This window comes from Carcharhinus amblyrhynchos, chromosome 8, assembly GCF_965287045.1.
Source record: "Carcharhinus amblyrhynchos chromosome 8, sCarAmb.v2.hapA, whole genome shotgun sequence".
NCBI classification, from domain to species: domain Eukaryota; kingdom Metazoa; phylum Chordata; class Chondrichthyes; order Carcharhiniformes; family Carcharhinidae; genus Carcharhinus; species Carcharhinus amblyrhynchos.
The window spans coordinates 109,720,884-109,734,195 of NC_137331.1; the positions used below are offsets into that span (position 1 = coordinate 109,720,884).

At 44.8% G+C, this 13,312-nt stretch overlaps 1 protein-coding gene across 6 annotated transcripts in view; it reads left to right on the top strand.

The window, feature by feature from the left end:
* arhgap28 (Rho GTPase activating protein 28) overlaps positions 1 to 13,312 on the top strand; it is a 187,215-nt gene that overhangs the window by 119,205 nt on the left and 54,698 nt on the right. For all 6 annotated transcript variants that reach the window (XM_080194629.1, XM_080194627.1, XM_080194634.1 and 3 more), the window contains exon 3: positions 247 to 464. In XM_080194629.1, coding sequence (XP_080050755.1) covers positions 247 to 464 — 218 coding nt within the window. The remainder of the gene's footprint in view (positions 1 to 246; positions 465 to 13,312) is intronic.

Here is a 13,312-nt window from a genome sequence, read left to right on the forward strand (position 1 = left end):
TTCAGTGATCCAAGAAGGCAGCTCACCATCACCTTCTCAAGGGTAATTGGGGATGGGGTAATAAATACAGGCTGAGCTAGGGACATCCTGTAAACTAGTCAAATAATTTCTGTGTAACTCTACGGACAGTGGCTAAATGCCTGTGTATTCGTTAGGTGGTCTTTCATTCTAATTCTTTGCCAGCCCCGTGGTCAGATAAAGTGGGAAATCCAACTAATAAACGTGACCCTGTGTTGCCGTTTGCAGAGGGAGAGATGGAAGCAGAGTGGCTGCAGGAGGTCGGCCTGTCCACACTTGTCTCGGGTTCTACCGGAGAGGACGGGATGGCTCTGCTCTCCACGCTGACCCGAGCTCAGGCTGCAGCCGTCCAGCGCCGACTGGACACCTACACCCAAACCAACAGGAGAAAGAACAAGCAGCCAGTCCGAGATGTTCGAGATGTGTTCGGTCTCACTGACTCTCCGGTAAGTACAAAGCAAACTGTTTATATATAAATTCTTACAACCTTAGGATTTCTCACAGCCGATGAATTAGTTCTTAAGGTGCAGTCACTGTTGAAATGTGGAGGCTCTGGTAGCCAATTTGAGTAAACACAGTAAGAAGTCTCACAACACCAGGTTAAAGTCTAACAGGTTTATTTGGTAGTAAACACCACTAGCTTTTGGAACACTGCTCCTTCGTCAGGTGAGTGGGGAGTTCCGAAAGCTAGAGGCGTTTACTACCAAATAAACCTGTAGGACTTTAACCTGATGTTGTGAGACTTCTTACTGTGTTTACCCCAGTCCAACACTGGCATCTCCACATCATGGCAACCAGTTTGAGCACAGCGCGCCCCTAGAAACAGCAGTCACTAGATAATCCGCGTTTAAACAAGTGGATTTCCACTTAATGCCATCGTGATGTGGGTGGCACAGTGGTTAGCGCTGCTGCCTCACGGCGCCAGGGTCCTGGGTTCAGTTCCTGCGTTGGGTCACTTTGTGGAGTCTGCATGTTCTTCCTGTGTCTGTGTGGCTTTCCTCCGGGGGCTCCGGTTCCCTCCCACAGTCCAAATGACATGCTGGTGAGGTGTATTGTCCATGCTAAATCCTCCCTCAGTGTACCTGATTAGGTGCTGGATTGTGGCGACTAGGAGATTTTTACAGTAACTTCATTGCAGTGTGAACATAAGAACATAAGAACATAAGAAATAGGAGCAGGAGTAGGCCATCTGGCCCTTCGAGCCTGCCCCGCCATTCAATAAGATCATGGCTGATCTGTCGTGGCTCAGTTCCACTTTCCCGCCCTCTCCCCATAACCCTTAATCCCCTCTCTTATCAAAAACCCATCAACCCGCTTCTTAAAAATATTTAGCGAGGCAGCCTCCACCACTTCAACGGGCAGAGAATTCCAGAGATTCACCACCCTTTGAGTGAAGAAGTTCCTCCTCAACTCCGTTCTGAACCGCCCCCCCTTTATCTTGAGGCTGTGCCCCCTAGTCCTACTGTCTTTTTTGAGCGGGAAGAGTCTTTCCACCTCTATCCTATCCATCCCATTCATCATCTTATACGTCTCAATGAGATCTCCCCTCATTCTTCTAAACTCTAACGAGTACAAGCCTAGTTTATTCAGCCTCTCCTCATAGCTCAACCCCCTCAACTCCGGTATCAGCCTAGTAAACCTCCTCTGCACTCCCTCCAAGGCCAAAATATCCTTGCGCAGGTGCGGCGCCCAAAACTGCACACAGTACTCCAGCTGCGGCCTCACCGGATGTAAGCCTACTTGTGACTAATAAATAAACTTTAAGATAAATATTGGCCAGGACATTGGGAATAATTCCCCTCTTTTTCAATGCCATGGAATCTTCCACTTCCAACCTGAGGAGCTAGTTCAGGCCAGAATCATAGAATCCCTACATTGCAGAAGGAGGCTATTCGACCCATCGAGCCTGAACCATCAACAATCCCACCCAGGCCCTATCCCCATAACCCCACGTATTGACTCTGCTAATCCCCCCTAACACTAAGGAACAATTTATCGTGGCCAATCAAACTAATCTGTAACGTTTTTGGACTGTGGGAGGAAACCCACGCAGACATGGAGAGAATGTGCAAACTCCAATCAGACAATGACCCGAGGTTGGAATCGAACCTGGGTTCCCGGCGCTGTGAGGCAGCAGTGCTAACCACTGTGCCATTGTGCTTTTGAAACATGATTTTGAAATACGAAGCCTCTGTCAAGTGCCACGCTTTATTCAGCACCTCCATGTCTGTATTAACTCTCCAAATGGTGATGGGTGGGCAGCAGTTCACTCAAGGGGAGCAGTTGGTCTTTTTATAACAAGACTCTCTGCTTTCATTATAATAGTAACTCAGTGTTTTAACCACTGACTGCCTGCATTTGCTGGTCTCTGGAAACTCAACAGGAGATGAGAGGGACTAAGCCTTTGAGGCAAATGCTTTTCCGGCACTACTTGTGGGCTAGGGGGAGGAGGGGTGTTTCCTCCAGGCCCAACAAGCTACCTAGTAACCAACAGTCACTGCCATCCCCCATCCCCCTCTCCATAGTCCTGATCTGCACGCTCCCCTCACAGTTAAAAAACTGCCTCAAACTCATTTCCAGATTAAAAACCAGGGGAAGAATGATAAGAGCATGAAAGTCATACTGATTTTTTTTCTAAGATATGGGTTATGTCCCAGCTTGGAGAACTGTGTTCGATTCTGGTCTGCAGACTTTAGGAAGGATGTTAGTGTCTTAAAGAGGATGCAGATGACAATTATTAAAATAGTATTGTGGTTGAGGAACTTCAGTTGTGTGGTGAGATTGGATTCCTCTTTGTAAGGGCTGTGGTGACTAAAGGAAGATTTGATATAGATGTCCCAAGTTATAAATAAACTAATAGAGTTAATAAAAATAAACTATTAATAAAGGGAAAAGGTTTGGGAACCTTTTAAGGCACAGCAGATGGTAGAATTTGAATTCATTAAAAAAAACTCTGGAATTAAAAGTTTACTGTTGTCAATTGTCAGAAAAATCCACCTAATTCACTATTGCCCTTTTAGGGAAGGAAATCTGCCGTCCTTGCCTGGTCTGGCCTACGTGTGACTCCAGAGCCACAGCAATGTGGTTGACTCTTAACTGCCCTCTGAAATGGCCAGTAAACTATTCAGTTGTATCAATCGCTATGAATAAAATCAATAAAAAGAAGTGAAACCGGACAGATCACCTGGCATCACCCTAGGCAACGGCAAAGCGAACAGCCCTGTCAACCCTGCAAAGTCCTCCTTACTAATATCTGTGGGCTAGTGCCAAAATCTGACAGAACTAGTCTAGCAACAGCTTGACGTAGTCATTCTCACAGAATCATGTCTTACAGATAACATTCCAGACAATACCATTATCACCCCTGGACATGTCCTGTCCCAACAGCAGGACAGACCCAGGAGAGGTGGAGACACAGTGGTATACAGCCGGGAGTGAGTCAGGTTAAACATGCAGTCACTCCCCATGTCTGTGTGAGTTTCCTCCGGGTGCCCTGGTTTCCCCTCACAGTCCAAAGGTGTGCCGGCTAGATGGACTGGCCATGCTAAATTGTCCCTTAGTGTTCAAAGATGTCTAGATTAGGTGGATTAACCATGGGAAATATGGGTGGGATGTTTTTTCAGACAGTCAGTGCAGACACAATGGGCTGGATAGCCTCTTTCTGTAGGAATTTTATAGTTCTATGTCAAAACTTCCCCTCGCAGAGTTGTTATAACAAGCAAAACACTGCTCGAAAGTGTGGCGGAAGCCAATTCATTGGAAACTTTCCAAGAGGAATTTGTAAAATTATTCTGGGGAGTGGGAGGGGTGATGGATAAAGGACTATAAGGAATAAACAGGGCAGTGACATTGACTAGTTTAACCAAAAAGCCAGAACAGGAACAATGGGCTGAATAGCCTGTTTCTGCACTTGAGATGATGAAAAATTCTCATAGCTTATCCACGAGGTTTGTTAAGTGTGTGATGGTGTTTAGTGAGCTTTTCCACTGGGAAGTGCTGTCGCACGTCAGTGTGAGCATCTTGCCAAGATTCCTGAATGAGAACTTAGAGAGCTGTTGAGTATGGAAGACTGGAAGAATCCTCCACAAGGGAAGGATGAAGGTTGAATATTTTGGAACTGGAAACCCAACTGCAATGATGACAATAGGCCCTGATTTTTGTGTCCTTATTTTTAAATAATGAATGTCTGGTCATGGTGTCACCCTGTTTGTGTTAGCAAGTCCAGGAAAGCAGAATGGGTTGATACTACAGTGTTCCGGGTATAAATTCAACTCCGACAGGAAAGAATATTGGTGGAGGGTGAATCAGACAATTGGGGAAAGGTATTCTTTCCCCCATGCTGTAGGAGTGTGGTGGCGTGGGGGAGGGGAAGAAGGGAAAAAGAAAAAATTTGTATTTACGTAGCACCTTTTGTAATCACTGGCCAAAGCACTTTGCAGCTGATGGAATTTTTTTTTATTCATTCATGGGACATAGCTGACCAGCATTTATTGCCCATCCCTAGTTGCCTTTGGAGGGTAGTTGAGAGTCAACCTCTGGAGTCACATGTAGGCCAGATCAGGTAAAGATGGCAGATTTCCTTCCCTCAAGGACATGAGTGAGCCTGATGGGTTTTTTTCGACAATGGCTTCATGCTCATCAGTAGACTCTTAACTCCAGATTTTTTTTTTAATTGAATTCAAATGCCACCATCCACCGTGGCAGGATTCGAACCTGGGTTCCTAGAACATTAGCTGAGATTCCTGGATGAATAGTCTAGTGATAAAACCATGACACCATCACCTCCCCGCTTTAGAAGTGTGCTCACCAGTGCAGGGATTGAAGACGGTGTAACGGATCCATTCAGCCTGCTGGAAGTTGATTACAGAATCCCTGTCTCCGCCACAATGCTACAGCTGCAACATTAAACTGAAGAAAGTTGCAAGTGTGGTTTTCATTTTAAATAAATCATCGAATTCCTCCTTGCGTTGAAGTGCAGTGAAGGGACCGGGATGATGGGAAACAGAGTTATTCCGGATGGCAGCCTTGATTAGGCTTCAGGAAGTGACCTGTCTGAGTCGTTCTGGCTGTACTTGCACGTGAATATTGAGACCTTGCCTAATGGGAGCTCAAGACTGTTCACAAAAGAAATAGAAAGGAAGATGCGTTAATTCTGAAGCAAACAGTTGAAAACATTTCCGATGGTGTTCACAATCTCAATAAGTATGAGTTTGATATTTTTGTGTCTTTTCTTAAGGTTCACTGGAGCGTAGCTGATGACTCTCTGGAGATTTGTAGAACTGACCCAGCTGCCATTGTTGTAATAACACCCTACTGCCAGTACTCAAAACCTTTTTGGCCTAGAAGTTGGCTTGCTGTTTTTATGTATCCCAGGTCCTTTTCTTTCTCTACCCCATTTAGTGTCTCGACTCGCCTTCCAAGGAATAAGCTGCCCTCTTTTTACATCCCTTTAAGGATCATAGAATCATTGAATTCCTACAGTGCAGAAGGAAGCCATTCAGCCCATCGCTCCTGCACTGACAACAATCCCACCCAGGCCCTATCCCCTTAACCCCACGTTCGCCTGTGACTACGGGGCAATTTAGCATGGCCAATCAACCTGCTCACCTTCGGAGTGTGGGAGGAAACGGGCACACCCGAAGGAAACCCACGCAGACATGGGGAGGACGTGCAGACAGTGACCCAAGGCTGGAATCGAACCTGGGTCCCTGGCACTGTGAGGCAGCAGTGCTAAATACTGTGCTGCCCAAGGACGAACCGCCTCACATTTTGCTACCTTGAATTTCATTGGGCATTTATTTATCTGCCCACTCTGCAAGTTTGTTTGTGTCATTCTATATTTTGATGCAGTAAGGCTAGGTTGAATGGCCATATTAAATTGCCCATAGTGTCCCGGGACATGTAGGTTAGGGGGATTAGCGGGATGAGTGTATGGGGTTACGGAGTTAGGGCTTGAGGTGAGATTGTTGTCAAGGCAGATATGATGGGCCAAATAGCCTCCTTCTGCATATAGTGTTTCCATGATTCTATCCCGCATGCACAAGTTATGTCCCCTGAGTTGATGTCACCTGTAAATTTTGACAGCGGTCTTCCGATTTCCTACCTGTGAATTTAGTGAAGCTTGGAAACTTTAAACCAGAAGCACAACATGTCCAGGGAGACCCAGCACAACTTTCCTCAATGTTTCTGACAATGTCAATTCCTAAAAGCCAGAATCTCAATCGATCCTATTTGAGAGCAGTGATGTTTTCTGTGCAGCAGTTTAGATAGTGGTGCTTTTCATAACCCAGTAAGGAGTCTCCCAACACTAGGTTAAAGTCCAACAGGTTTATTTGATAGTAAACGTCACAAGCTTTCGGAACGCTGTTCCTTCGTCAGGTGAGTGGGGAGTTCTGATCAGAAACAGGGCATATAAAGGCACACGCAGTTTACAGAATGCGAATCAGTACCCTGTAAACTGCATGTGCCTTTATCTACCCTGTTTCTGCTCAGAACTCTCCACTCACCTGACGAAGGAACAGCGTTCCAAAAGCTTGTGACGTTTACTATCAAATAAACCTGTTGGACTTTAACCTGGTGTTGAGAGACTTCTTACTGGGTTTACTCCAGTCCAACGCCAGCGTCTCCACATCATGACTTTTCATAACCTCCAGTCATCTCAGAGCTTCACAGGCAGTGAGGTACTTTTTGAAGTGTTGTGATTAAAGAAACCTGATCCCCCACACTGTTTGCCAGATGGGGCCCTTCCACAACCTTGTACGATCCTTACACTATTCCCCTGGCAAGGCAACTTACTCCTTTATTTACCTCCAACTGTAGCACTGGGCTGATTAGTTTCATTACTTTGTTCACTAGAAGCCTGAAAGATTTTTTTTCTAATTGGCACAAGCACTGGTTTTCTGTATAGGCAGCACTGATGGATACAATAGACGCATACTCAACGTCTGGAAGAGCTTCATCAAAGATACAATTGCACCTCATTTCATGTACTGTGGCAGGACAAGTTTAAAGTTTATTTGCTTGTGTCGCCAGTAGATTTATGTTAACACTGTAATGATGTTACTGTGAAATTCCCCTCTCTTTACACCAATCTGAGGTCCCTATCTGTTTCAAGAAGACGACCATCATCCTGGTACCAAAAAAAAGTCAGGCACTTGCCTTACTATCGTCTGGTGGCTCTGACATCCAGAATTATGAAGTGCTTTGAAAGCTAGTCATGGTACGAATCAATTCCAGCCTCCCAGATTGCCTGGATCCACTACAGTTCACCTATTACTGCAATAGGTCCACAGTGGACGCCGCCTTCTTGGCCCTACAATCAACCCTGGAACATCTAGATAACAAGGACACCTATTTCAGACTCTATTTATTGACTGCAGCTCAGCCTTCAACACTATTATTCCCATGAAACTTATCTACAAACTCCGAAGCCTGTGGTTTTGCTCTTCCCTCTGCAACTGGATCCTAGGTTTCCTAACACAGAACGGAAGTAAGATAGGCAAGAACACCTCCTCCACAATCATCCTGAACAAGGCTGTGTCCTCAGCCTCTTACACACCTGTGGCCATATTCCCCTCCAACTCGATTTTCAACTTTGCTGATGACACCTCCATAGAGGGTCGGATCTCAAACAATGACGAGACAGAGTACAGGAATGAGATAGAGAATCTGGTGAACTGGGGCGGCGACAATAATCACTCCCTCAATGACAACAAAGTGAAGGAGATAGTCATCAACTTTGGGAAGTGTAGCGGAGGGCATGCCCCTGTCTGTATTAACGGAGATGAAGTAGAAGTGATTGAGAGCTTCAAGTTTCTAAGTGTCCAGATCACCAACAACCTGTCCTGGTCCCTCCTATATAGTTATAGCTAAGAAAGCCCACCAACACCTCTACTTTCTTAGGAGGCTAAGGAAATTTGGCATGGTCTGCTACGACTCTCATCAACTTTTACAGATGCATCATAGAAAGTATTTTCTGGTTGTATCACAGCTTGGTTGTGCAGGGGGCTGTGTTAAGAATCAAGCACATTGCTGTGGCTCTGGGGTCATATGTAGAGCAGACCAGGCAAAGACGGCAGATTCCTTTCCCTAAAGGACAATAGTGAACCAGATGGGTTTTCTCGACAATTGACAATGGTTTCATGATCATCAGTAGATTCTTAATTCCAGATAGTTTTTATTGAATCCAAATTGCAGCATCTGCTGTGGCGGGATTCGAACTCGGGTCCCTAGTTTGTGGATTAATAGCCTAGCGATAATATCACTAGGCCATTGCCTCCCTCCTTTGAACCCTCACAGCGAGGGAGCCCCAGCCCCATCTCCATTGATTGCACAAGCTTACGAAATGAAAGGAAAAATCAAATTATTGATCTTTACACATGTTTGTGCAGAATGGGTCTGTTTCTTGTCTAAGTGCCTGTTCCATAGCTTCAATTATCCAAACACATGAATTCAGCTTTGTACGTTTCCTAGCACTCATTCAGCAGTGAAACAGCAGTAGCTAATCATTCTCTACTCCTGATTACTGTTGGCCACTATCGCACAATTTATTAAGCTTTATGCTGACAGCAATTTCCAGTCTATAATGTCACTAATCTGCAATCCTAAAATAAAACCATTTCCAATTAAACATCAAACTGCTAAAACATAATTGGGAACATTTTCCACCCATCAGTCAAATTAAGTAATAAAATATTCTTGGAGTGAGAGTCTTTCGTATTACGAGCACTAACCAATACATGATATGCAATGACTCAGAGGTTGGCAATCGAATAGAACTCAGTAAGGAATGTGTATAATTTGTGACAGGCTTGAACACATGGTCCAATTCTGTTTGTTTTATGAAGGACTAACCAAAGGAGGACTTATGGTTCAAATTAAACTCTTTGCTTCATGCTTTTACGAAGTCTGCAGGCTGAGCATTGTCCTCCGATATACTGTTTCCACTGGAGATAGTTCATGCTGCATTTGTGTAGTGCTATCTGAATGGGTTCCTCCGTTACTATGAGTTAATAAAAGTAGGTCTTTGTTTAAATTCCCTTGCCGCACCTGGCGGTGCGCTAAAGCTGACGTCTGTCTTTTTCCATAGCTAGTTGTTCGTGGAACAGAACACCAGCTGCTCAGAGCCTGAGGGGCACCACTCTGTATCAAACATGGCTGATCAGGAGTCTCTCTGCTCTTACTACCAGCCATTGCCGTCTTGTAAAGATTTACAGGTTGACGCACTCAACTTCTGTGACTGCCTTATGGACGCACCTTCTTTGCCCATCAAGTGCTGGGATGAGACTCCACAGTAAAAAGTCTGACAACACCAGGTTTTAGTCCAACCTATTTATTTGATAATATAAGCGAGTATATTATCAAATAAATAGGTTGGACTAAAACCTGGTGTTGTCAGACTTTTTACTGTGTTTACACCAGTCCAACGCCGGCATACCCACATCATGAGACTCCACTCCAGAGCTTCTAATTCAGGAGTGCAGAGTGTAGTGTTACAGTCATAACTAGGATTTAGAGCAAGATCAACTTAAAAAAGGGAGGTTCATTCAAAAGTCTGATAGCAGGGAAGAAGCTCTTCTTGAGTCGGTTGGTACGTGACCTCAGACTTTTGTATCTTTTTCCTGATGGAAGAATGTGGAAGAGAGAATATCTTGGCTGCATGGAGTCCTTGATTAAGGAGAGAACCTTGAGAAGGTTGAGAGGAGATTTGATCAAGGTGCTCAAACCATGAGGGGCCACCACAGAGCGGTTAGAGAGAAACTGTTCCCGCTGGAGGGAAGTTTGAGAACCAGAGGACACCATTTGAAGATGGTTGACAAAAGAACAAAAGGTGACATGAAGAAACACTTTCTCACGTAGTGAGTAGTCAGGATCTGGAGTGGGTTGCCTGAGAATCTGGTGGTGGAGACAGATTTTCAAATGATGGTTTTCAAAAAGGCATTGGATGAAAAATCTGAGGAGAGTCAAAACTGCAAGACTATAGGCAAAAAATGCAGGACTCTTTCAGAGAGTTGGTATGGACATGATGACTGAATAGCCTCCTTTTATAACCATGCTACATCCTAAATAAGGAAGTATCTGATTTTCTTGACATTTTATTGCTGGGTTAGAAATCGTTTTTCCTCACCAGTAATATTGGTTATAATATTTAGTTAATAGTCGACATGATTATTTATTCTGGAGGCCAGAGTTTCTAAGGTGCCACAGTTTAATCCTTTGTTGTTTCTTGTGGTTTTTAAAAAAAAAAGTCCAACAGCGTGGGAAACAACCACAGGGTGATAGATGAGGTGGAGGTGTCAGCATTGGACTAGGGTGGGCACAGTAAGAAGTCTCAACACCAGATTTTAACAGGCCCAACAGGTTTATTTGGAATCACGAGCTTTCGGAGCGCTGCTCCTTCCTCAGGTCAGTGGAGAGTGAAAGGGAACCTGATGCAATGATTTGTAGAGAAATAATCTGAAGAGAATGTGAGACACAGATGTTTTATCTTGTCGATTTTAACCTTCATTTTAATTTAAAGCTTGTTTACAGTTATTAAGGGGGGATTAAAACTAATAGTTACAGCCACCAGGCAAGTGGCATTCAGGAAGAATGAGCAGTGGAAATAGGAAATGAAAATAGGAACAAGTGGAAATACATGAAAGGAAACAGATTGCTGCTCTGGAAAAGAACTCGCAGCAAAACTGCTGAAAGGTCATAGTGGAAACATGCCTTTTTCAGAGGCTGATTGAGGTGTAGGGAGGTTACATCCCTAACTCTGGGTTCAAGTTGGGGTGGCACAGTGGTTAGCACTGCTGCCTCAACGCTGGGGACCTGGGTTCAATTCCAGCCTTGGGTGACTTTCTGTGCAGAGTTTGCACATTCTCCCCGTGTCTGCGTGGGATCCCTCCGGCTGCTCCGACTTCCTCCCCAGCCCGGATGACGTGCTGGTTAGGTGCATTGGCCATGCTAAATTCTCCCTTGGTGTACCCAAACAGGTGCCAGGTTGTGATGACTTGGAGATTTTTACAGTAAATTTGTTAGTGTTAATGCAAGCCTACTTGTGACTCCAATAAATAAACTTAAAAACTTTAGTTGCACTCATGAATTGATGAGCACAGTGTGGGCTCAGTGGTTGATAATCAGCCTGTAAACCCTTCCATTACAAAGGGCAGGAGGGTTTTCTAGTCAGTCATATTGTAGCAGAGGCTAGTAAACCCTCTTGGTGACAGTTAGGGAAAGGATAAAGCAAAATACTGCGGAATTTGAAACAAAAACAGAAAATGCTGGAAAATCTAAGCAGGTCTGAAAGCATCTGGAGGGAGAGAATAGAGCCAACATTTCAAGTCTAGATAATCCTTCGTGACGAAGGGTCATCTAGATTTGAAACATTGGCTCTATTCTCTTCCCACAAATTAGGGATAGCTATAGCCAGCATCTGCACCGTGGTTAGCACTGCTGCCTCAGCGCGCCGGGGACCCAGGTTCGATTCCTGGCTTGGGTCACCATCTGTGCAGGAGTCTCCCCGTTTCTGCGTGGGTTTCCTCGATTGGCCATTAGTATCAGGGGGAGTAGCTCGGGTAAATGCATGGGATTATGGGGATAGGGCCTGGAATCGTTCTTGGAGCAGACTCGACAGGCTGAATGTTCTCCTTCTGCACTGTAGAATTCTATGAATACACTAAGTTATAAATTCCAATGGAACAACTCAATGTTCCTTTATAAGATAACCCCTTCATCCCAGGAATTAGCCAAGTGAATGTTCTGCTAACAAACAGCTGCAATGGTTCCAATAAATAAATAAATCTTCTAAGCAACGACAAATCTTTTGTTGTTCAGCAAGTGATGATTAAATTCAGAATGCCTGCAAAGTAATTTAATCAAATCATTCTGTTTCCCTCCCTCTTTTTCCAGCAGATGTAATGAGTGCAAGGCTGAAACTTTTCAGTGGGAGAACTGGAATCATAATAGTGTCACTTTCTGTGTGCGTGACTAGCTGTTATCTGAGTCAAATGAAGTCTACCAGTCACTGATTCCACCAATATTGAGAAGATAAACATTGGCCCAGATTTTCTAACCCGGGCTGGGTGTGCAGAGACAGGAGAATTCCTAATCCCCGATCTTTCAAATGTTAGCCTGGATGTTGTGCTATTGGGGGTGGGGTCCAGTAGTGGGGGGGGAGGCATTCGATGAGCTGAAACTGAGGAGGCTACAGGATGCACACACAGGCTGGGTAAGAGGCATGCATTGGGATTCTGGCACTCCAAGAAAACCCATCAAAACATCACTTCAGCCCTCGCCCTCACACCACCGACCTGCCCAACACACCCCATGCCCAATCCATGCCAACCAATGCCTGTAACCACCCCCATACCTTCCATGCCAACCTTTGCCCTGGCCCTCGTGTGTAGCACAGTGGTTAGCACTGCTGCCTCACAATGCCTGGGTCTGATTCCAACCCTTGGGTGACTGTCTGTGTGGAGTCTGCACATTCTCTCCGTGTCTTCCTGAGTTTACTCCAGGTGCTCTGGTTTCCTCCTACAGTCCAAAGACATGCTGGGGGCTGGGCCTGAGTAAGATGCCATGCCAAGAGTCAGTGCAGATTTAATGGGCCAAATGGCCTCCTTCTATACTGTAGGGATTCTATTTCCCTTTATAACAAACTGTAACCCTTTATGCAAACTTAGAGTCAACTCAGGCCAATCCATGCCCCCCAACCACCACTCTTTGACCCTTACATTTATCTATCCAATCCACACAATACCCACCAAGAGCAGGCCTCAGGACCCATACGTGGATGTGATAAAATCAATTTCTATAATGTACTCAGTGGGCGGGATTTCTGGCTGTATTTGCCCCAAGGCTGGAAAATCCCACTCGAGGTCGTCGGACCTTTGCATGGTCCCTGTCCTGCCCGCTACAATTCCCGGTGATGGGCGAGATGGGAAAATTCTGCCTAGTATCTCTTGCAGATCTCACTGTACTGAAAAAGCACTCCTATTCCTAAATATCCATTTGCATTCCTTTAACCAAATAAAGCTTTATAGGAACAAACATTTCATTCAAGTGCACAATCCCTTATAACAATAATTCATGGTCCTGCATCAAAGAGTCTGTAACAACTTGTAGCCGCCAATCAAACTGTGAAATGGCAGGCACCCAACTGTGATATGGATGGTTGTGAAATTAGTCATGTAGCAGTAATCCAGTGATGGAACCACTCAAGCCTATGTCGACAGGGTGAAATAGTAGGCAATCATCACTAATGACACTTTTTTTTTCAAAGATTTAAAGGGCTAGACTTTTAAATGCCTTA